Source organism: Neolamprologus brichardi, chromosome 23 (genome assembly GCF_056152115.1).
Source record: "Neolamprologus brichardi isolate AB-2024 chromosome 23, ASM5615211v1, whole genome shotgun sequence".
Classification (NCBI taxonomy): Eukaryota; Metazoa; Chordata; class Actinopteri; order Cichliformes; family Cichlidae; genus Neolamprologus; species Neolamprologus brichardi.
In genome coordinates, this window is record NC_142125.1 from 36,165,957 (window position 1) to 36,189,409 (window position 23,453).

The following is a 23,453-nucleotide window of genomic DNA, read 5'->3' on the forward strand; positions in this document are numbered from 1 at the left end:
GTTTGGATTACTCACTGTGAAAAAGTCCAAATCCTAAGCTTAATATCAACATAAAATCTTTGACATCCCGGGAGTGATTCTTTTCTGAAATCTTCAAATATTCGTCTCCAGGTTAATGTGAGGCCATTGGTTGTAGTGCAGACAGTGAGTTTTTAAAAACTTAGCTTAAAGACATCTTGCACGAGAATAGCACTAGTTAAAAGCCAGAGAGGCCTTGAGTGACCACTGGTTACTTTTAGAGGAATGTGTTTCCTCTGCATATTCCTGTAGCAGGATTTTAGTTTACCTCCCTTTCAACAGGTGCTGGCAACTGGATTTCAAAGCCACAAACCCAAATCCTGTCCCTGTAATTTAGACACTTGCGAACAATATATTTTTGGAAAACCCACAATCTTTATGTCTGCATTTACTTAGACTACCTCAATGTGTTGGTTTAATGTAGACAATTAAACTGACATATAATAGCCAAAAACCTCAAATCGATAAAATTTCATACATACTCTATTTTAGTGTGAACATGTTTACAGCACTGCTGTGCCTTCCACATTCCTGATTCAGATTAGTGTATGTATGATGGTTGGTTGCACAGCAGCCTCCCATGACATGGCTACAGTAGTCAAGTCACACTCATGAATGCACATTGCTACAAAAACCATGTCTAGCGCATGAGCCCAGAATCACAGTGGAAAACCTTGTGCAAAGCGCATTTATGGCAGACAAATTACACAAATGATGTTGTGCTTCATTCTGTGTTTTGTTGTTTTCACGGTTCTTTTGACTCATCTGCGCTCTCGCTACAGAGCAAACAGCCATTTGAATGTTGCCATCCATAGATCATATCTCGTGGCTCGAGGAGCTGCTCTCCATCTGTGGCAGCAACTTTTCACTGTTTATTGCACACAGAGTTCACCCAGGGACTCTGCGTGTTCACTTTTCAGAAAATTAATTAGAATGTTCTGGCTTGGTTTTGCTGCAACCAAACAAACTGATACTCATGTCAACCAGTGAGGGTATGTGTCTGGTTCCAGGACGACAACAAGATTATGTTACAAAGTTTTGTAACATTTGGTTGAAAATCAGTCTGCAGGCAAAAAACAAATTTATGGGTTTGTGTAAAGATGCAGGAATTTAAATCGCTACATTAGGTTTGCACAATTATGTATTTAACTGTTTTGAGAAAATCCTTTGAAATCATTAAAGCTAGTAATGAATTTAACACAGTAAGTGTTGTCTTTGATGTCAAGACCTCTGTGCCTCAGCTTCATTACCTTTATTATCACCAGCACAGGCACCATATTTTACATTAAGTTGTTTTCTGGTACCCTGACCACTGTGCCACTCAACATAACATGTTAAATTACGTCTTTGTTAGGGAAAGATATCAGGTGATGGACCAGCTGATAGCCTTCTACACATCCAATTGGCAAATCTAATACAAGACATGCTATTTAAGCCGCTTTAGCCTTTCTGCAGTTGTTGTGGACTGCAAGCCACTTTGCAACCCACTTTTCATGCTGTGTCTTTGTCACAGACTGTAGTCTTCTAAGCAAGGAGTCCTGCTGCTGTTTTCCCTGCATCTGGTTCTCTATTTACATACATGGGGAAAGCATGAAGGTCCAAGAACGAAGTCATATAGACAACATAAATTATTCCAGATGTAAATAACAATTGTAGTGACTGTACTGTGCCTTAATGAGCTCTTATTTGAGTAAAGTTAGTTAAAACCTACAGTTCAACATGTTTGGGGGAAATTTAAAAATTATTTATGTCCAAAATGCTGACTGAAGTAACTGCATTACATTTAAATTTTCTATGTAATTTTTTGTTTTACATAAATGTAATGTAAAATGTTTCATTGAATGGAATCTGGTCAAATAAAATGTACTTGAGTGGTATATTATCCTTTTGTGACAAGCATTTGACATTTGATTTGAGATATTTCACTTGCATTTTAATCAAAATTATTACTTCATGTTTATAAGGGTAAGGATTTTTTTTGTGTACTTATGACCATTTTTTAAGTATCATGTCTTCACCATAAAAACATAGGATTGCATCCTTAGTTCAACAGAACTGACAGGATAATTATTCTAAGATGGTCTTTGAAGTTTCTAGTTCTAAGAGCATTTCAGCATGTTAGTGTTTTGGCTTTTAACATTTCATTGCGCGATCTTGAACGCATTTGTAACTTTCTCTTGAGCCACAGTGTGTGAAGGAAAGACAGATTTTGACTTGACAAGACAGTGACGTTTCTATGTAAGTATCTAATGCCCCTAAAAACATAAACTTGTATTTCATTAGGCTTATTTCAGTATTTGGAACTTTGTGCATCTGAGAGAATGAAAATGAGCATGTGTTAGTTCACATAGGCCACAAAGTGGATCAGCCAGTCTTCATTCCAGCCTATATAGAACGAAGGCTGCTCAGCTATTTCCTTGTAGACATCCAACTAGTAAATCTTATATGAGGCTATTCAAGTCACCTTTTATCCTCCTTGCATTTGCTGTTTATCTGTAAGCCACTTTACAATCCACCTCCACCTCTATCTTCCCCTTTTATGCCTCTGTAGACAGGAGTTTGATCAGGCATCCTGTTTTGTACATTTTCTAACATTTCTATCCATTTTTTTGGACCTTGTGAAGTGACACATGAGAATGGACCGACTGTGCCTGCTAATTAGGACCTTGTGGGTACAAATTCCTTTCAGGATCTCTGTGTGTCTATGCGTGTGTTGCTTACTTTACATCATGTATTTCTGCAAACATAGGCAAAAGAAATGTAGTTCTTAAGCTGTTGCGTTCAAAAAAAAAGTGACCTCCCTTGCACGGCCTTTGGAAACGTGACAAAACAAAGCGAAATGCACATTTTTGTTTGGGGCACACATGAATCCCCTGCAAGAGTGGGGCTGAACCCTTGTACTGGCGATTACAAGTGTCTCTGTGTGGATGAGTTCATGCATACCTATTTGTGCATGTGTACTTTTCTGGCAAATTGTTTTTTAGCTTGGCCAACTGGAGAACGTTACTCGGGGCCAAGTCATTAGCTGCTGAAATAAAGCAGCTTTGTTTTGTTGTCATGCTCCACAAAATTCTATTTAAAATCCGGCTCCCTTCCAGAAACTGACAATAAGGGGACAAAAGGGAAACAGAAAGAAGCACACTAGGAGTACAGTATCTGAGACAAACTGCTCCTGGGCTCCTTAAGTGATTGCAATTAATCACAGGCTCCTTGAGCAGAACATGACTTTCTCATTCAAAGCATCACAGGGACGCAGTCCACAACAAAAGCTCTCAGTTGTGTTGTGAACAACTGGGGTGCTGGAATGAGGGTGCAGTTCCTCTGATAAATAGCAGGAGAGCGAAGCAGAAAAAATGTAGCTGACAAAATGAAGAATGCAACAAAGAAAAATGTTCTCAGATTGCTGCTGCTGTTGTGGACTTAAAAGCGAATATCTGATTGTGAACTGAGATCCAATTACTTTCCAAAGTTTCCAGACTCTGTCAGAGTTGATCAGAACTTTTGATAATCTGCGAGAAAGTAGAATAGAGTCAAGGATCAATGAAAGGTGGGCACTGCAGATCTTTGGATGAATCACTAATGAGACGGTGACTTATTTTCATTATTTCTTGAGCCTGTCTCCATTTCAAATGTTGGCTCGTGGCCACCTGTCGGTTACAAGCATTCTCCAAGTCTCTGTCCCCTTGCACACTTAGTTAAACACCCAGATGCTCATCCATTACTTCTTTCAATGAGTCTAATGTTCTTCTATCAGTTAATCTGACTTCTCTGTGGGTGTGTTAGGTGATTTAATATTCTATCAGGCAGGGAAGAGGAAAATCTTCCCCTCTCTACTTTCTCTTTCCATCACACATCTATTCTCACATTTTTTTTTGCCTTTTACTTTGCAATTTGTGACAAGGTATAACTGGTCACCACCTGCAACTAGCTTGAGTCCTGTTATTCTTACTTGAGGTTTTCATGATATGCAATGAAGGAAAAGCAGACGACATAACCCGAAAAAAATATGTTTTATCTATTTGAGGCTCTTGGCTGATCTCTAGTGGCAATATTGGGAAACTACATCAACCACTTGCACACACTTGCTCATTTTTTGACTAAGAAAATAAAAGCAGAAAAAAAAATCTGTTAATGGTATTTTGGGCAGTGATGGACTACAAAAAAACAACAAAAAGCCTCAGTTTGCAGTTTCAGAAGTTCCCATGCGGGGCAGTGAAATCATTTTCCCATGTGCGGCTCGATGTTTTTGGTGATTCGTGGGACAAAGCCACCGAAAGCCACAGAATCTCAAATGAATGCTGAGCCAAAAACACTTGAATCTGATCACTTATTGTCATATTTACACCAGGATTTCAACAGAGCGCCCGGGTGTCTTGCCACAGACTTCGACTGGCTCCGTTATACTCTGTGCGTTTTGAGAGATGACTCACTTCATTGCTCTGCAGACCACCACCTCTCCTGATGCAGCACTTCACTCACAGGCATGTATTTTCTTTCTAAGTGTAATAAGTTTTTGAAGGTGAGACTGTGAAAGTGCCTGCGTGCGCCTCAGTCTGACATTTACAGTCGAGTGACTCAGAGTTTTTTCTTCTTTTTTTTTCTTTTGTTTGTTCTTGCATCTAAAACAAGAATGAGAGCTGTGTGTGACAGCTTTCTCTCAGACTTCCTGGCTCATGTTCATTTTGTTAATGTTCTGCTGGCTGGTTGAGGAGTTTACATGGCTCCCTCTCCCCCTTTTATCTTTCAGCACCTAACAATCTACACCGTCTGCTGCTTTGATCTCCTCCAAAATCATGTTCTTTGTGCATGTACTTTTTTTAACCTCAGATTCCCAACATTAAATTTTTTTCTTCTCACTTTTACAAAGTAAATCAAATTTCACTTCATAAAGTTTTAAATTTCTCCAAATTAAGAAGACACACAATAAAAAAAATTTTAACGTAAGCTTCCATTTATCTTTCACTAACTTATTACATTACCAAGAAGTACTTAACTATGCCTTAAAAATGGTGTTAGGTACCCTTTCTATAGAAAATACAACCATATGGCTTCAATTATGCAGTATCTGCTGGATAATGAGGAAAAGAAAATAAGAGATTCAAATCAAAGACTCAAAACACTCAGTGAACTTCTCTTAATTGCAACATAGAAAGCTAAAAAATAATGATTTCTATTTGTTCTGCCAACTGAAGATAATTGGCAGCTGTTTCAATGACTGAAAATCACCAACACTCACTTTAATGGGTAAAAATGAAGAACAGCATCATTAACACAGACTGCTAACTTTCTCTCAATAGCCAGGTCCACATTTGCATGTCAGTCCACAGATGAAATGAAACAGGGAAATAATGCTCTAAGTAAGTCAATAAGACTTTGAACACTGTGGACATTCAAGAAAGATATGATCGTATTATCTGACACACACCAAACTTAAAAACACTGAGCCGAAAAGAGCATTAATCTAATAAATCATGAAACTATTGTAGATTTGGATACTTTTATTCAGTGCCACATTGTACACCGTGTACCAAAGAATAGTGATAGACTATTGCTGTCTCCAGTCAACCAAAGTAAGTTACCCTATAGGCCTACTTTACTAAAGACACTGAAACATATAACAGTGACTACTGCCTATTCTAACCATAGATAACACTGCATTATTTTACAGTAGGGAAACTAAATTTATCATGGCTACTGGAGACCTTTTGTCCAGACTGCCAAACACAATTTTGCAGAATGAAAGGATGCCTGAGGAATGGAGAAGTGTGTTGGTGCCTATTTCCAAGAACAAGGGTGAAAAGGAAAGCTGTAGTAACCACAGAGGGACAAAGCTGATAATTCAATGAACAGCGCACCAGAGGGGTGAAGAAGAGAGTGCAGAGAACATATGAGTGGGTGAACACAAGCGTCAGCGGGATTTGTCAGAAAAGGCTGGCAGCAAGAGTGAGAGGGAAGGTTAACAAAAGGGTAGCGAGACCTGCTATGACATAAGTGCCTTCTAGTGGTCAACCTCTGCACCATCAACACTCATAACATGGTTGAAGCATGTCTCTGCTGCCTTATCTTTTCTTTGATTTAAATTTTTTCATTTACTGGCCATTTTAAATGCTTATACAGCTATAGAAAATAATAAAAATCAACTGATATGTTGGGTATTATTAATATATCTGTAAAGCTCTCATTTTTGTGTGCAGTTGGTTGTTAGAATAGAATAGAATAATCCTTTAATTGTCCCACAAGGGGGAATTTGGTTGTATCAGCAGCAAAAAAACACACATATACAAACAGAATGTTATAGTTTCTACAAAAAATTAAGTAAAATAAAAACAATATAACATAAAACAACAATTTTTATGATTGGCTTTGTATTGAGGCAAATCTGGTATTTTTAGTTAACTAAAGGTGTTTTTTTGTTGTGTTTTTTGAGTATGGAAACTATGCCACTGTGTTACAGATGTATTATACACACACACACACACACACACACACACACACACACACACACACATATATATATATATATACATATATATATATGTGTGTGTGTGTGTATATATATATATATATATATATATATATATATATATATATATATATATATATATACACACAATATTATAATAAACTATAATACTGGGGCGATCGTGGCTCAAGAGTCGGCAGTTTGTCTTGTAATCGGAAGATTGCTGGTTCGAGCCCCGGTTCGGACAGTCTCGGTCGTTGTGTCCTTGGGCAAGACACTTCACCCACTGCCTACTGGTGGTGGTCAGAGGGCCCGGTGGCGCCAGTGTCCAGCAGCCTCACCTCTGTCAGTGCACCTCTGTCAGGGTGGCTGTGGCTACAATGTAGCTGCCATCACCAGTGTGTGAATGTGTGTGTGAATGGGTGGATGACTGAATGTGTAAAGCGCTTTGGGGTCCATAGGGACTAGTAAAGCACTATACAAATACAGGCCATTTACCACTATGGTATAACCACCTTTTCCATAAAATATTACACTGTGTGCGTATATCTGTGTAAAAGACTAGATTGTAAAATACTATTAAAAAATACTGTTCCATGATAGATTGTACAGTAAAAGCAACTGAACAACACTATCGTGGATAACAACATGCTACACCACAGCATGCTATATAATAGAAATGCACAGCAGTTGTAAACTTTGTCATATTTAATTCCATTGTAGCATACTGATGAGGACTCGCAGTACAAAAAGCAAATACCAGACATTCCATTACAACTTGGACCCAGTAAACCCCACCAAATATATAAAAACAGAACACAACAGCACAACGTTTCTTGGAGTTACAACGTGACATCGACAAGACAAACATCTCGATCTGGGGAAAGCCAAGACCATGGTGGTTACTGAACAACTGCCTCTTTTCTGAATAAAACTTGTTATATTGTATTTTGATATTACAACACTCAAGAGAAAATAAAATAATACAGAAGATTCACAATGAACCTTTAAGCACTGCATGGAGAAACAGCTTTAAAAAGCAAGACCTATGGCACGTTCATTTCCTGACATAGATTTGCATGTTTTCACAAAAATATAATCACAAGCTTTGATTTTAAACTGAGTACAGATGGATAGATGGATTCCCATGGAAATTGTGAAGTGTAAGAGCAGCAACTGGCTAACATGCAGAGTCTGTCAACAGATGGCGCCATAGGCCTTTCCACAATCCGTGCATTTCTTGCACGTGTGAGAGGCTCGTTTCCATTGACTTGTCAAAGTTTAAGAAAATAAAATGTGATGATGTTTAATAGTCCATCTTCCTATTTAATGCTGAAGTGGCTCCATATAAGCAAATATTACACCTTAAGATGAGAAAATGTGAAATATTTGCCAGCAAATACCCACTTGACTACGCCATTTGAGAAGAGTTGGGCAGGTTGGCTGTGGGTGTAGATTATTATTATTATTATTATAAAAACAGATATTCGCAAAGTTGCCTTCCACCTTAATTAGCAACAGCAGTGCCACACAGAAGTGAGAAAACATCACATGAAAGCTTTTTTTTCCCAGCATAATACTTGGACCACAAAAGCATCATAATTTCTTTTTAGGATTCCTGGAAAAACACATCATTGCTAGTAGACAGGAAATTAGTTTACACCTAGCTGGGATATCCAGCTTGCACCAATGACTTTTTGATCATGTTATGATCTAAGCAACACTTTAAGCAGAAATTCAACTCAAATAATACAATAAATTGTAAGTTTTAAGAATATTTTGGAGAATAAAAAGACAACATCTGCTCTGTAAAATATTTGTAATGATGGCAAATTTCAACACTTCCAGGTTCAACCTTCTGATTCTACATGGCTAAGAAATTCTCAGAAAGCACTTAAACCTCGCTCTGACTGACGTGCACAGTTTTTGTATCAGTGAGAAATGTAATAAATATCCACAAAAAGGTTTAAATGTTGATTAATACATTATTCTAATTTAACAGTTTCAGGAATGGAAATATGACAACGAATTCCTGTTTCAGTACCGTAGACTTTTATAAAAGCTTCTGAAATATAAAACCAATGCACAAGTTTCATTGTAATGGCCAACAGGGGGCGATAGATTGGAAATAATTTAAAACTGTATGGAAGTCAGTGGGGAAAACACCCATTTGATCTGTGGGCTCGGTAAACACTTTTCTAGTTTATGGGCTCATTTGCTAGTTTCAAGTCAATCTTAATGAAACACGATGCCCAGTTTATTAATTATGGTACTTACTAGAGTCAGCCAGTGAGCATGCCCTGTCCCTTTACTGATGACCTGTCAGTAACGATAACGCCTCAGTGAGCGTGTGGTTTCCCTCAGTTTCAGTCAGATCGAATCTTTATTCATAATGTCCAGTTTTGGCAAAAATGCTAACCTGGAGGATTTCAGAGCTAGTGGCTACTTCCATCTATTATTTACAGTTTGTGCTTTGTGCTAAAATATGAAATTCTTGATAAAAATGCCAGTAACTTAACTCTTGAGTCTTAGTAGAAATAAACAAATGGATGGAATCAACACAACTGAACAACAATAATCCTTTAGTTTAAAAAGAGAGAGAGATACTTTGGCACATTGTTTCTGCAGTGCAGCAGGTGGCGAGAGCACAAGCAAACTTACAGCAGATTGCTTCATAATTAGGTTTAAGCGTCTTACTGCAAGTGAAGCATTTTACATTCAATATCAAAGACAGAAACAGCAGTCTGACAAACACCAACATCTGGACTGCCGATTAAGGGGCTGACTTACATTTAGGTAGATACTTTTAGGCAAATTATACACTTTACATATAATATTTAAGCACGTCTGTCAACAATTTGTGTATTCATATACATATATATACAGTCAAAGGTAATCTGACATCAAAAAGCAACTCAACATTTGATCTTTTCAGAAAGATGCCGCTGAATTACATCATTAGTATACACACAACAAGTCTGTAATTAGCAGCAGTTACTAACGCGTACATCTTAGTGTGTGGTGACCAATGTAGAAATGATGAAATTAAAATGTAAAAAACTTAAAAAATGTTTTCCTAATATTCTCCATTGAGATATGAAGACTGACGTCGCTCAAAATAGAAAATCTGAAAATATTCTGAACGTATTTTTTGAGGTATTTCGGGTAGGCATTTTTAAAAAATGCTCCTAACTAAATGTTGACATAATATATGGGCCAGGAAATTGAGCAACTTTTTTAACATCTGTACAGATCAACAAATACTAGTGGCTCCTGGATGTAAAAGTCTATTGGAGGCAGCAGCTGCACACGTAAACAACAACGCCACGGCGCTAAGTTGCAGGACAGCACATGATGTTCATAGAAAGCAGGAAATCAGTGAGTGAATGGATGAGAGGGCAGCAGAAATAAAAAGGGAAAGGATAGGGATAAGGAGTGATTGTCATTGGAGGGGTTTGATCTTGTCTTTGATTGGCCAGAAGAGGCTGAGACAGAGTACATTGTCTGAAATCACACCAGAGTTTCTGGCAGTGTGTCAGCATTGTCCGAGGATAGCAGTTGCCATATCTGCCACCGGTCCCTCTGCCACTCCTGCCACTCTGGACTCTGTGCGACCACCGGGGCTTCTGTTGTTGAAGCCGAGTTGCTCTGCCCTGCGCTCGACCTCCCGTGTGGCTGCTGAGCCGTCGCAAGCTGAGGGGTACTTTGTGAGCTAGCCAATCGATGATGCGCATTATAAGGAGGAGGAGAGCGTCCATCGAGGGGGCCGCCTTCTCCGGTGTTCGCTCCGGCTTGAGGTCTGAGGGTCGAGTTAACTCCATGTCCCCTTTGCGATGTCAAAGGAGGGTTGATGTTTAGCTGCAGGCGTGGTTGCCCCTTGTCCGCATGAGGGTTGGTGCACACTCTGGTGACCGGTGGGTGGAGTCTGCACTCGGAGATGTCAGGCGTTGTCTGAGTCCGTTGTACTGCTGTCTGATGCCTGCTATCACTATGGAGTCCATCTAGACCTTCCTGTGAGCTGCGGGAGCTTCCTTCTGACATGTTGCTATGGGAACCTAAGAAGAGAGCATCACTTCATCAGTAAGATTGTCAACGAATATTGAGGGAGACACACATCTCCATTTAGTGACTGATATAAAACTGTACAAAGAAATGTAAGAAAGGCTTTTATTAATAATAAATTTTTTATGTTATTGATAATAAACCAAATACTAATTTACTACATAAACCTATTTTTGGTAGATTGAATCACTAGAATTCTCAATCATTTTATTATAATCATCATCTGTATATGTATGAATATACATATACATACACATTTATGTACATATGTCTGCATGTGTCCTATCTCCTCCTTAATCTTAACAAAACCACATATACACACATACAGTAAGTAATAACATCTATAAGGTTCTACAAGCCTTTATTATTTAGTATTATTCCCATATCTGGCATCCCCCTACAAATGCAATGTTATGCTCACGATTTGCAGTTTTTTCATGTGCCACGTTCAGTGTACGTTACCCATTCGGAACTTAGCGGTCACATAAATGTGTATCCATGGTGAGTCATCAGTAAATACAGAACAAAGCCTTAAAAGCTTGTAAAAGTTGTGATGAGACATGGTTGTGAAAGTACAGCCTTATGCAAAAACCTTTCTGGTTTCTGTAGCTTATTTTAAGTTTATCACAACTGAATCGGGGGATGGGGAGTATAATGTGTCATACTCTGAAAACCATGCCCACTGAAAGAGAAAAAGCCACTCAGCCCTATAACTAGGGGCTGACATGCTAAAAAAATGCCTTTAAGTTACTGAATTTTAGGTGTTAAAAAAGTTGCTGCCTTTACCTAAGGTACTTGCCAACACGGTCAAAAGCTAAACTTCAGCTAAACCTATAAAAACATAGTAACTTGAAAATGACAACTGAATATTTGACCTATTATTATTGAAATATCAAAAATTATATAAAGTGTAGAATTCAAAAGTTAGAGTCCCCAGTTTTGCCTTTCTTCCTGCTTCCGGCATCTTATGACTTTTAGGTATTGTTTTTGTTTTTGGCTAGCACATGAGGTATCTTTAACCTAAACAAGTCAATAGAAAGCTATGACTACTCTTCCTCTTCCAGTCTGGGTAAAACTCAATGCCACCACCTTTCTTTCTCTATTAAGCTAAAAATGTATCAAGGTACATGTAGTCTGTTAATGTAGGTTGCTACACAAGCTTCCAAGGATTAGCTGATAACTTAGCGCTAACTCCTAATTTGGCTAGTTTGGACTCTAAAAAGTAACAAAATTGTAGTGGTTACAGTGATAAACCCAGTGTTTCAAAATGCCAGCCCACAAACCAATGGGTATCGTCATGGAGACTCTAGCAATCCTTTTATACAGTCAATGGTTTATTACTTTTTAACCAGGATCGTATGTGCTGCCTGGGTACACAGATAAAACTAACAGTCTGCATGACTGTGGAAACTAAAGTGGCCAATTTAATATTATAGAATGTGCTACGTGCTTCAGATCTGTTCCCGTCATGGTTAATAACTAACACCATGTCTCAAGCGCATAGCGCTCTGGCTCATTAGCCACTTGAAACAAAATTTGCAGCGGGCATGGACTGACTTGAAAATTGTTTACCTGTATATGTTTGATTCTTGAGTGCCGATTTCAGAGTACTGTGCCATGTGCCCCAAATGTTAGCATGTTCTTCTGAAAAAGGCACAAGAGAGGTCAAATTCCTGCCACTTCTGAGTTATACAGTACATTTATTATGAGACATATTGCTGATACCCAAGAAGAAAGGCCAAAGTGTGATAACACGTGCTAATCACCTATCTCTGGAAATACCAGACATTGTGCATCTCTCACCTTTATAACCCCAAGTGACAGCTCCGCTCTGCCCCACTAGAGAGTACTGTTCTGGGACGCGGTAGAGCTGCTCACTGGCCGGGCTCCCTGGTTCCCCTCTGCGCTCACTCAGGACCGGGGAGTTGTTATCATAAGGGGACACTTCACCACTCGACGCCTTGTTGGAGTCGCTGGACGAATGCCGCTCGCTCAGGACGAAGGGCTCCTCTGGCTGTAACAGGTCCGGACTCCTGCGGGAGGAAAGAAATAATTAAAATGGGTTCAAATAGTCGGAGATTGAAGGAAAGGGAAACACAAGACTAAGCGCTCTATAGGTGTAACTCACTGAGATGCTTTTCTCCTCAGAAGGTAGTCGACCACATCTGGATCGGTCTCCAAAAGGCTCATTAAAACTTCGTTTTGCAGATCAGGAGGAACCTACATAAAACAACGTAAGCAAAATAACTGAATACTTAAAATCCACCCACCGATGCTGCATTTATCTTCTAAAGAATGGTCAGATCCTTGTAGTCCTTTCTACTGCAAGGATATCAAAATGTACTGGATTTCTAGTAATTAAAACTTTATTTTTCCCTTTTCCTTGCCTCAGTATGATGGGAAGAAACGATAATAAGTTAATGATGTGCCTTGTTACCTTCATTTCCAGTGGACTTCTTAATCTGATCTTCTAATTAGCTGATTTTTATGCTTATCAGACATGCGGATTAAGATGAAGAGCACCGTCCAAAAACCTAACGTCTGCAAATGACTCCCATCCTGAAATGCTTTGAAAGTAAATGTCGCTCACTAACAAATTCAGACATAAGCAGGTTACAAAACAACTTTCAGATGTCATTCATAGAACTTGAGCTGCCTACAAATCTGTTTTTACTCTCTAAGACGCGCAAGTCAGTCTCAATTCACTTTATGCGATTAATGGCTCTTCATTGGCTTACTGCAGGAATGTAAGCCTCCGTGGCAGATTACGAAACATTAGAGTTTCAAAGTTGCGGACCTGAAATGACCCAAACGGTCTTCCTGTTTGAGGGACAGAAAAGAACAAAAGCAACTGATGAGGCAGTAATCTGTGTAATATTGTGACCTCTTCTGACAGCAAATAAAGGATTTAATGCATGAATGTTCGGCTTTTATTTTGAAAAAACAGGTTCAAGTATCTGGATGAAAACTTTAAGACCTTTTTGATTCCTCTGCATATTTGGTTCAGTCAGTTTTTTGCTTTTTTGTTTTTCTAAATTTTTACTTTATCTCATCTTTTCCTTCTCGTCTGTCTCATTACCAAATTCCATTTTCATCAGCACACAAGACACAACAGAGAAGATTTTCATCCTATTCTGTGCTAAGGCCTTGAGCCACCCCCTCTCTCCTAATGGCCACCACCTTTATTTTTCAACCAGCATGAACTCCCTAGTCGTCAGTAGTCTTCAGGAAGAGTTCTTCAGGCTTCTTGAAGGACATTCAAAGCTCTTCTTTAGATGTTGACTGCCTTTTATGTCATCTCCCCCCAAAGAACTTGGGCACTTGGTGGATCTGTGGTGCCTGATTGGGCATTTAAGAGGGGTTGTGGTCCACGGTGGCTTGGGTCCTCTTCATCATGTGGTGGGGGCTCTGCCAGGGTTTGGGTGGTTCTCCAGGGTCTGTGGCCCCATCTTCGGCTTGTGCTGAGGGAGCCAGCCTCCGGCAGGGTTGGCTGCTCGCTGCCTCTGGTCCCCTGACACCTCCATCCCACCCCAGAGCTCCGTCTGGGGCCTCCTTCTTCCCTAGGCTGGGGTGGACGCATTGTTGTTGTCGGGATGTGTGGCCCTGGATCTTCAGCTCACTTGTGTGCCGTGGACAGCTGGGGCCTCCTGGGTCTTTCCCTATATCCCTCTGCCTCTAAGTCAGGTAGCATTATTGCAGTCTCTCACCCTCATTTTTCAAGCATGGTCTATGACAAACACTCACACACAGACACTCACAGCCTCTTTCTCTATCTCACGCACATACACACACACAGCAAAATTGTATATTGGTTTGTGTACCCCCCTCTGTTTTGCCTTTTTGGTGCTGTGTATCATATGATTGTGCCTTTAAACAGAAGCAGCAGTTGGACACCCTGTTTACTTCACCCTCAACTTTTTCTCACCTTTTTCTTTTTCTATTTCTCTGCTTTTTCCTCTTATCTTTCACCAGTCTGGCTTTTATACTCTGTTTGCTCTAGAATAACATCCACAGGACCTACAGAGCAGGCAACCATATGCCGTATGGTTGGAGAGCAGTAGGCCTGGGTTTGAGTCAGACCCGTGGCCCTTTGCTGCATGTCTTCCCCTGTCCCTCTCCCTGCTTTTCCTGTCTATCTACATTATCTGTAGCCAATAAAGGCTAAAAGACCAAAAAATAAATCTTTTGAGAGAATTGTCAAGTACTGAAATACTGAAAATGCGTGGAAAAAGCAGCCGAAGTCCAAATGAAACCCAGGGAACTATTGCTCAAGACCACTTAAAAAACTGACAACAAAGATTGGCTCCTTAGAAGCAAAATAGAAAGAAATGGAGGGTTACTCAAGACTTTTGCACAGTATTTTATTTTTAGAAATCTTCAGCGACTGACCATGAAGAGTGCTTGGAAGCTGGCGATCATCTTTTCCAGCACGGCGATGACGGCCGTGCTCTCTTCGGCCCTGGCTGAGCTCTGGACTGTGAACTCCTTGTCTGTGCTCTTCTGCTTGTGGAGGAGGTTGGGACCAAAGATGGTGGCGAGGTTTAAAGCTGTCATCTTGTTCCCTGTGATCTGGGACACAAATGTACAAACCTATTAATAATGGTTCACTCAGTAATTCCTCAGGCTCAGTCTTTTACTATTAATTTAAATGAACTGCAACCGTATGGTAGGCCAAACTAATGAAAAATTATTTTTCAATACAATTCAGTTATATTACATTTATATAGTGCAAAATCACAGTAACAGTTGCCTATGCGCTGTATACTGTAAGGTAAAGACCCAACAACAACAGAGAGAAACTCCAACTACCAAACAAGCCCCTTTGGGCAAACACTTGGCGACAGTGGGAAGGAAAAACTCCCTTTTACCAGGAAGAAACTTCCAGCAGAACCCGTCTTTTTTTTTAATAATAAATTTTAAATAGGATTTCATGAACTAGAGACATTTTTGTTTTTCAAAGGGTGAGAAATAACAGAAAAATTCGTAACGCCTATTTATAAGAGTAACAACTTAATGGACAACATCAAAGTTTACATAGAAGATTAATGATTAGTTGTACTCAATACAACACGGAAGACTCGGAATGGTGTTGAGGTGAGGTCGAGGGGTTGAGTTATGTGCTACTTTAACAACAGTCGCCATGCATGCACGCCATGTGTTTCCTTTGTGTTCCCCCTTGTGTTCTTGTCTCCTGCCTGTTTTTCCAGTCTATTGGGTTTTTCTCTGGGTCTCCACCACTACTGTGCTGGCGTTTGCCCATGTATCTACTTCAAGTAGACGTGAAAGCTGCGCGCCATTCAAATGGTAAACAAACCAGTTCATATCATCAAACACTCACATATCAAATGTGCTGACAAACCCAAGTTTTATCTAGAATATTTCAGTAGATGGGTCTGTGTGTTTGCATATGTGTGTGTTTTACCTGGTGTATTAATGCAGGTATGATTACAATATTTGTGATATTTAATTTCCATCCATTTTCCATTTGTGTTGAAATTCAAAGAGAAAAACATTTTTTAAAAGATAAAGGGCAAAGGCTGCATCACAGACACCAGGGACAATTTTCTCATTTCTCTTCCATATTAGGAGATTTTTTTTTAAAAAAAATAATTCCAAAAGAACTGCAGAAATGATCTTCTGTAATAACACAGACTTGGGAGTTCTTCCTCCCACTTTCTCCTCCCTCTCACATTACCATCTCTCATCCATTCCTTTGGAAAATCTCCCTTCCAACGTCTATGCTGTGTTTCTTATCAACCCCCACCCCTCTGCTTTTTGTCACTTTAAGCTGAAGATAGTTGAAAACTAGCATCATGGGGGTTTCTGAACACGAAGCGCAGGCGAGCACGACAGCTGTCTCTGGCTTTCTCTGGGTTGTGTAATAGTGCATGTACTTTTGGACAATGGACATCTAAAATTAAAAGGCATTTAAAGCTTTGACAGCTTTTTAAAATACAAATTTTTCTTTTTTTTTCCTTTTTTTTATATTTCTTGTTGAGTTTCCTCCCTTTTCCACTCCCAGTCCCAGCACAGAGACGAGAACCACAAAGCAGCCAAGGAGTGCTGATATTTTCCTAGATGAGCTCGAAGCAGTCCGACTTCCTGTCAGAGTTGCGGACAGAGATACTAGAGCCACGAAGGAAGAATCATACGCATCGATGTTTGGGTTCATTCTCTTGTGTATATAGACACACAGAGACAACAAAACAAAAATCCATCTGTGCGAACGTGTGTGCCAAAAAAGCACTTTTTCACACGTAAACACAGCAACACACATTCTCCTGCAAAAGATAATGAAAGTATGCATCACCAGAGACAATAAACTTTCTTTCTCAGTGCACATACACAGATGTCTTCAGAAGTTTCCATACAATCATTATGGACATGAATGTCATGGTAATTTGGGGCTTTTAATGATTTCTTTGAACTGTTCTTTTTCCAGGAAGGATTGTTATACATATCCCTTGGATTTTCTCTAATCCACACAGGGTCAAAGGTATACATACAGGATCAAATTCCCCCCTAATATTTTGTAAAATGTCTTTTAGCAAGTTGCACTTCAACCAGGTGCTTTTGGTGACCATCAACACGTTTCTAGCACAATTCTCCCAAGGCCTTATCCTAGTATGAAATGCCCAAAACACCTGGCATAGGAGGTGTCCAGGAGGCATCCCAGTCAGATGCTTAACCACTTCAACTCCTTTTGACACGGTCGCGCATCGGTTCTACTTTTTTGCTTTTTCTGTGAAATTTTGTACCGAAACTATCTTGCGGTACAAAAGTTCACAAAAAGTGTAATAGGGTAAAATTATTTGATGACCTTTTTCTCCCAACAATCAAGTCTGAACAGACGTACGTACACTGCAACTTTACCGGCCAAGTGTGCTGGAGAAAGATGCCGAAATATTTACTTTTGCAAACTTGGAGTAGTTGGTCCAGCCCAGTCCCCAGCCTAAATTGCAAAATTTGAGCAAATGCAACGGTTGACACTATCCCCAGATGTTATAATCACTACTAAGCTATTTAGTGATCTTACATCAGTGTTTTTGTAGTGCTTGTGCTGTTTCTGGAACATATGTACAGAATCCACCCATGCAAACTGCTTCCTATCACTTCTTTGGTAATTTCTTCCCAATGAGGTGGAACCAAAATGCCATTAAACTGTCCACAGGCTCTACATCTGGATGTTTCAGCCTGTTGCTCACCTCCTGCCCGTCTTTATCTTGCTGGTCATGCGCATGATCAGCCACAGTGGACAGGAACTCCAGCAGGCGGTGAAGTGTGTCACTATTGCATGCTGGGAGAAGGTAGATCAGCAGCTGAACGACACTCTGCTGCTCGTATGAGTCCAACACTGCAGTGCGCAAGGGAAAAAAAGGTGTCAACGGGAGGTTAGGAATGAGGAGACAACAGAAGGGAAAGTGGGAGGGGTGCGAAAAGACACTTACATGTGGTGTTAATAAAGGCCGTGTAGAGCTCCTTGGTTAGGAGAGGGTCCGGCAAATCCCTTAGGAACTCCTTCAGCAGAGCAGCTACATCGTGAACACTGTACTCCTCGTCTAGCTGCACATCAATGCCACGATCAAACTCTTCTCGCAGCTGAAGGACAACCAAAAACAACAGGCCGAGGGGAAAGAAAGGAAAAGGGGCACTCAGAAACATCCTCTGCACACAACAATGGACATTATATTCTAGGTAGTGCACACGCCCACAGAAACTCACTTCCTTCTGGTCCTCCAAGGGACCTGCTCGACTCTCAGCTCAAACTCGTTTTACCAGTACAGATTCAAATCTCTTCCATCTGACCTTTGGATGACTTCTTCAAAATTACAAAGTCTATTTTGTTGCCATGACAATGGGTTGTCTGCACGTTCACTAATGTGGTCGTTTTTACACGAAATGTACAGCAAATTAAATTAATAAATCCTTTTGTCTTTTACAGTCTGCTCAAATGTGATTGGTCAATAGCACTCAAACTATAGACAGACTACATATAGAAATCGAAACACTTCCTACACTAAAAAACCTGTGCATTGCTTAAAGACTCTATATATTGATACGCAGGTGATGGCAACATATTTTATTTTTTAAAAAGCATAGATTTTTTTTCTTTGTTTTGCTAGCTGGTCTCCATAACAATGATACTGTCAATTTGAAAAACTCTGATTAAAAAAAAAATTATTGTATCACGCGATGAGCCATCATTAGCCATCACGTGACTTGCAGAACAGGTTGCAAAGTGCAACTTAGCTGATGTACAAACTAGTTAATTGTGCTCTAGAGCGTCGAACATCTGCTCATTGTACCTTAAGCTTAACATTTAGCAAAAATTCTTACGACTAGCATTTGTTTCATCTCAGTCACCACACCTCTGCTATGATGGAGACCTGAAAGTCACAGATGTTTTCTCAGAGGCTGTCAGTGAATGAGTAACCTATGTGCAACTACATGCCAACAAAACACGCAACAGATTATATAAAAAATTATACCACCCACACTGATTGCTCCATTTCGTTTAACCCCGATTTATTCATTCTTTCACTGTGTGTTCATTCCAGTCAAAGGTAACGGATAATGAGCGGTGTAGGAGTTTGTAGAATAACTTCATGTTTGCTTGAATAATGAGAATAAACTCTGGATCACTGTGAGGCTGGAAAATTCAGTAGATCAAGCTTTGCTAGCTTAAATGGACTTTTAGTGCAATGTGCTGGTTTTAACACGTTCTATTCTTGGCAACAACATTTTGTTTGTTGGTGTTGACTCTTGTGAAAGGAAAGAAAAGTGTAAAGAACATTTCACACCAGAAACTTTCACTTTCTACAAAACAGGCCTCTGATTTATTGTTGGGCTTTTTAGCATGGCGCTTTGCATCTTGTTTGTGGATGTCATAAAATGATACTTTCATATAAAGGACAATGGGTTACTGATGAGTATAAAACAACCCAATTAAGGCCCTGTGAGAGATGTTATACCACATGAAGGAATATATTTGACTACATGGACAGAATACTGACCTGTCGGACTCTCTTCTTGGAGCTTCCAACTCTAAAGATCCCCACAGTGTGCAAACCTGAAGTATTAAAAGTGCAGAAATAAGAGAAATCAGACACGGCTTGGTACATGTAGAGTTCCAATTCTGAAGAGGCAGGGACACAGAAAACGTATCAAATGTTTAAACTGAGACATTTTACTGTTTTATGAAAAATATCAGCCCATTTTGAATTTGATGCAGCAACACGTCTCAAAAAAGTTGGAATAGTTGCAAGAAAAGGCTGGAAAAGTAACGCTTTTTCAGCTAATTAGGTTAATTGGCAACAGGCCAGTAACATCATTGGGTGTAAAAAGAGAGAGTTTCTTAGAAGTAAAGCTGCATCTATAAATTCTGGAAAGATTAATGTTGCTCAATGTGAAATTGTTAAGACTTAGAATTTGTACAAAACTCTGCACGCAAAAGAACAAGGAAAATTGACTGGATGCTGGATGCCCCTGAACCTCGTGCCCTCAGGTGATACTGCATTAAAAAAGCTTAGGAACACTTGCAAGTTTGAACTAGAATCCCATACCAGACAAGACGTCCAGCAACTGGTCTCCTCAGTTCCCAGACATTTACAGACTGTTGTTAAAAGAACAGGTAATGCTACACAGTGGAAAACCTGGTCCGGTCCCTACTTTTTAAAGGCATGTTTCTGCCATCCAAGTCAAATTGATGTTGCTTGTTTTCCCCTAAATAGCACATTTTCTCAGTTTAAACATTAAATATGTATGTTCTATCATTGTTAAAATGTGGGTTTATAAGATTTCCAACCTGCGTTCTTTTTTTATTTACATTTCAAACAGGATCCTGATTTTTTGGGGGTTTTTATGAGCGATTAAGCAGCTGCTCACCATATTTTTCGATGTGCTGACAGCAACTATCGACGACACGTGGCACCTGACGGTAAATGGGATTCAGGCTCAGCCTTTTGTCCCTGTGCTTCTCTTTTTTACTCGGCGTTTCAGCTGGCAGAGAGAGCTGCAGCGCCTCAAGCAAGCGGGACTGGTTGTCATCTAGGTCTGTGATGGAGTCCACTGACATGCCTCCCTAGAGGATAATCAACAAACACGGCTGAATAGAAAAAAAAACCTCCGCTTGATCTGTGCGGGCGGCTCAGGCTATGAGGAATTTCAATGCCTCACCCTCCTGCGCGCTCGTGGGGCAGCTTCAGGGGTGTTGGGCGATGTTGACTCATTAGCCGTTTCTGATGTGGAACTTAGCGACGAGTTACTGCTGGATAACTCCTTGTTGGACGGCCGCTTGGTGGCAAACTGCAGGACACATGATTTTAGAGGTCAATCTATTCTCTGGAGTGCAAATACATTTGTCCCAAATGTTCCCAAGACTGAATATGGGAATTACAAGACTGAACACACAGAGGGAGAGCCATGCAGACGAGCTGACGGACCTGTAAAATGGACGATACGAGGTCTGAGGAGTCTTTGTGCTCCTCCCGCTGTGGAGGGTCCTGACGAAAAGAATCCTGTCGTTGCCTGTGAGCTCTGTCGTTGGCGATGACCTGGGACAGGGGTATACTAAAGGCCTGGGGTATGAATTCTGTGAAAAAGAGCCAAAAGATGTTGGAGGACGAGAGGGAAAAACAGGAAAGAAAACAAAAAAAAAAAGGTTAGGGTAACTGAACTAATATTAGCTCCATGAAGAAATGGGAAAAAGAAGCTCCTTACCAACATCCAAAAATAGCTCTCCAGCATAAACAGTTAACAGCTTTATCACTTCTGCTGCAGCCTGCCTTTTACACACATGCAATGGAGGCATCTCAAACCACATTAACTATATCGGTAAAACTTTTACGGCACTACTAAAGAACTACATCTGTTTTCCAAAATAAGACATCACAGAAAGTCAACCGACGTAAATCCGGCTACGACAGCCCACTAATTCTAGGGGCCTCTGACAGAAATAACACAACTTTGATGACGCTCACCCACGACGAAGTCAACTTCAGTTGGTGCGCAGCTTTGACACATACTCGATATGAATAATGGTTACTTGTTATTCCTTTGCTCCATTTACCCTAGTCTTACATAAGCCCAGAATTCAGTGATGGCACAACTGCAAAATAGCAACCCTGCATTCACGTGCTCCTCTGATGGTCCAGTTGTAACGCTGCCTCTCGGAATATGTCGTTTGCCGTGACGGATTGTGCCGTTTCTGCAAGCAGAGCTGGCACAGAGAAATGCTTGGTGGTCATGCCGACAGTCAGCATCCGATGAGTCAGGCTAGATTTTCGCTCATTCAAAGTCTTTAACATTTTTAAAGTTTAAAAAAAGTCATCAGCTTCTCAAGTACTTCTGATGGATGCACACATGCGAGGGCCCAATTACGTGCAGTGCTGCCTTCAGAGAGGAATTATGTCATACTGGGCTATTGCAGGCTATATATTCCATTTACACACAATCCTAAGGGCTGAGCCAACAGCTGAGGGGGGGAAGAAGAAAAAAAAACTTGTCCAGCTGTGCGGTGTGTGTGTGTGTGTGTGAGAGAGAGCCGGAGTGAAGAAAAGAGGCAAAGGAAGACAGAGGAGAGGGAAAGCAAAATGCAGTCCACAACCACAAGTGAAAGGCTGTGGTTTATGAACAACACTGTGGCACAAACAGTTTGCTCTACAGTCGCTTAAATATCCAACACATACACAAGCGCACGTGCTTATATCCAGTCTCTACACCCCATAACATAGACGTGATGAGCAGCTAAACCACGTTCATCAAACCATGTCAGATCTTTATAAATCTTCCATTTTCAGACCTTTGGCGTCTCAGGAACACACACTTGATTTTCAGGACTTGGTTTTTCACGTCACCAGTTACATTAACTGGTCTAAGTTCATGCAGGAGTCATCTCACAGCTTCAGGAAGTAGTAAATGCTCAACTCCCGGCACAATACAGCAAGACATAGTTGAGACCAATTAGTGTGTCTTTTCCTTAGAATGACAACTTGCTTGATGTTGTCTGAGGTAAAACATCTGCTTTTAACAAAAGAGACTGTAGCAGCTATTAAACCATTTGCAAATGCAGTTTTGGCTGGTGTTTGACCATCACAGATCAGATTACTGCAGCAGCATCACCAGAGACACAATTTTCTTTTCCCCCCTCTGTTTCTCTCTTGCAGAGGAGACTTAGAATCCTTTTGTGCTTGAAACCATGCATAAATCAAGCCTTCTGGGCTCAGTTTAAAGCTAAGCCCACCATGCATCACTTGATAACAATAGGACTTATAACACTATATTACTTATAACATCTGACAGACGTTATAAGCAATAAGCGTTGATCGAAGCATGTGCATTATTTACATGCCAACCTAACACTCACTCTCTAAAACCTGTGTTTTGGCTGCATCTTTTAACTATGCACTGCCATGCTGGCTTTAGCAGTTATGAGTAAATTTATTGTGTTTTTTGTCTCTGATTTAAAAAGCTTTATAAACTCAGCTGTGTTTTTCATTCAGGATGTTGACTCCAAATGCCACCCCATAGACTCCTAGGTTAAAATGTCCAAATTTACAGTGGAAATAAACATGTTTTCTTGCTGCTAGCTTTATGCTAACTGTCTGCTAACCAAGTATGCTAGCAGTAGCTAATGACTAAGCACTCAAAATGCTGTCTTTAACAAACTTTAATTGCATGTAATGTTTTGTCCTTACTAGGGTAACCATATTTTGATTTCCAAAAAAGAGGTCATGAAGAACTTTAATGATACTGTTTGCTTAAAGAAAATTTTAACATATTTAAACGATGCCTTCTCTGTGCGGTTAATGAATGGTGAAATAAAAAAATAGAATTAAATAATGGTACAGAAATAAGGCCCCATCTGTATAAGAAAAATACGAGGCTATGAAGGAATTTTTTTTTGCCGTTC

General features: G+C 40.1%; 1 protein-coding gene across 3 annotated transcripts in view; it reads right to left on the reverse strand.

The window, feature by feature from the left end:
- Positions 1 to 7,171: 7,171 nt before the first annotated feature.
- Positions 7,172 to 23,453, reverse strand: part of LOC102791891 (rho GTPase-activating protein 6-like) — a 109,966-nt gene continuing 93,684 nt past the window's right edge. For 2 of the 3 annotated variants that reach the window (XM_087835997.1, XM_087836000.1), the window contains exons 4-14: positions 20,986 to 21,134; positions 20,720 to 20,848; positions 20,429 to 20,624; positions 19,558 to 19,613; positions 17,992 to 18,142; positions 17,749 to 17,897; positions 14,933 to 15,112; positions 12,672 to 12,763; positions 12,347 to 12,576; positions 12,116 to 12,187; positions 7,172 to 10,536 (exon numbers count right to left, since the gene is read on the reverse strand). In XM_087835997.1, coding sequence (XP_087692123.1) covers positions 9,992 to 10,536; positions 12,116 to 12,187; positions 12,347 to 12,576; positions 12,672 to 12,763; positions 14,933 to 15,112; positions 17,749 to 17,897; positions 17,992 to 18,142; positions 19,558 to 19,613; positions 20,429 to 20,624; positions 20,720 to 20,848; positions 20,986 to 21,134 — 1,949 coding nt within the window. In that variant the 3' untranslated portion in view covers positions 7,172 to 9,991. The remainder of the gene's footprint in view (positions 10,537 to 12,115; positions 12,188 to 12,346; positions 12,577 to 12,671; positions 12,764 to 14,932; positions 15,113 to 17,748; positions 17,898 to 17,991; positions 18,143 to 19,557; positions 19,614 to 20,428; positions 20,625 to 20,719; positions 20,849 to 20,985; positions 21,135 to 23,453) is intronic. The other variant, XM_087835998.1, reaches the window with a different exon arrangement.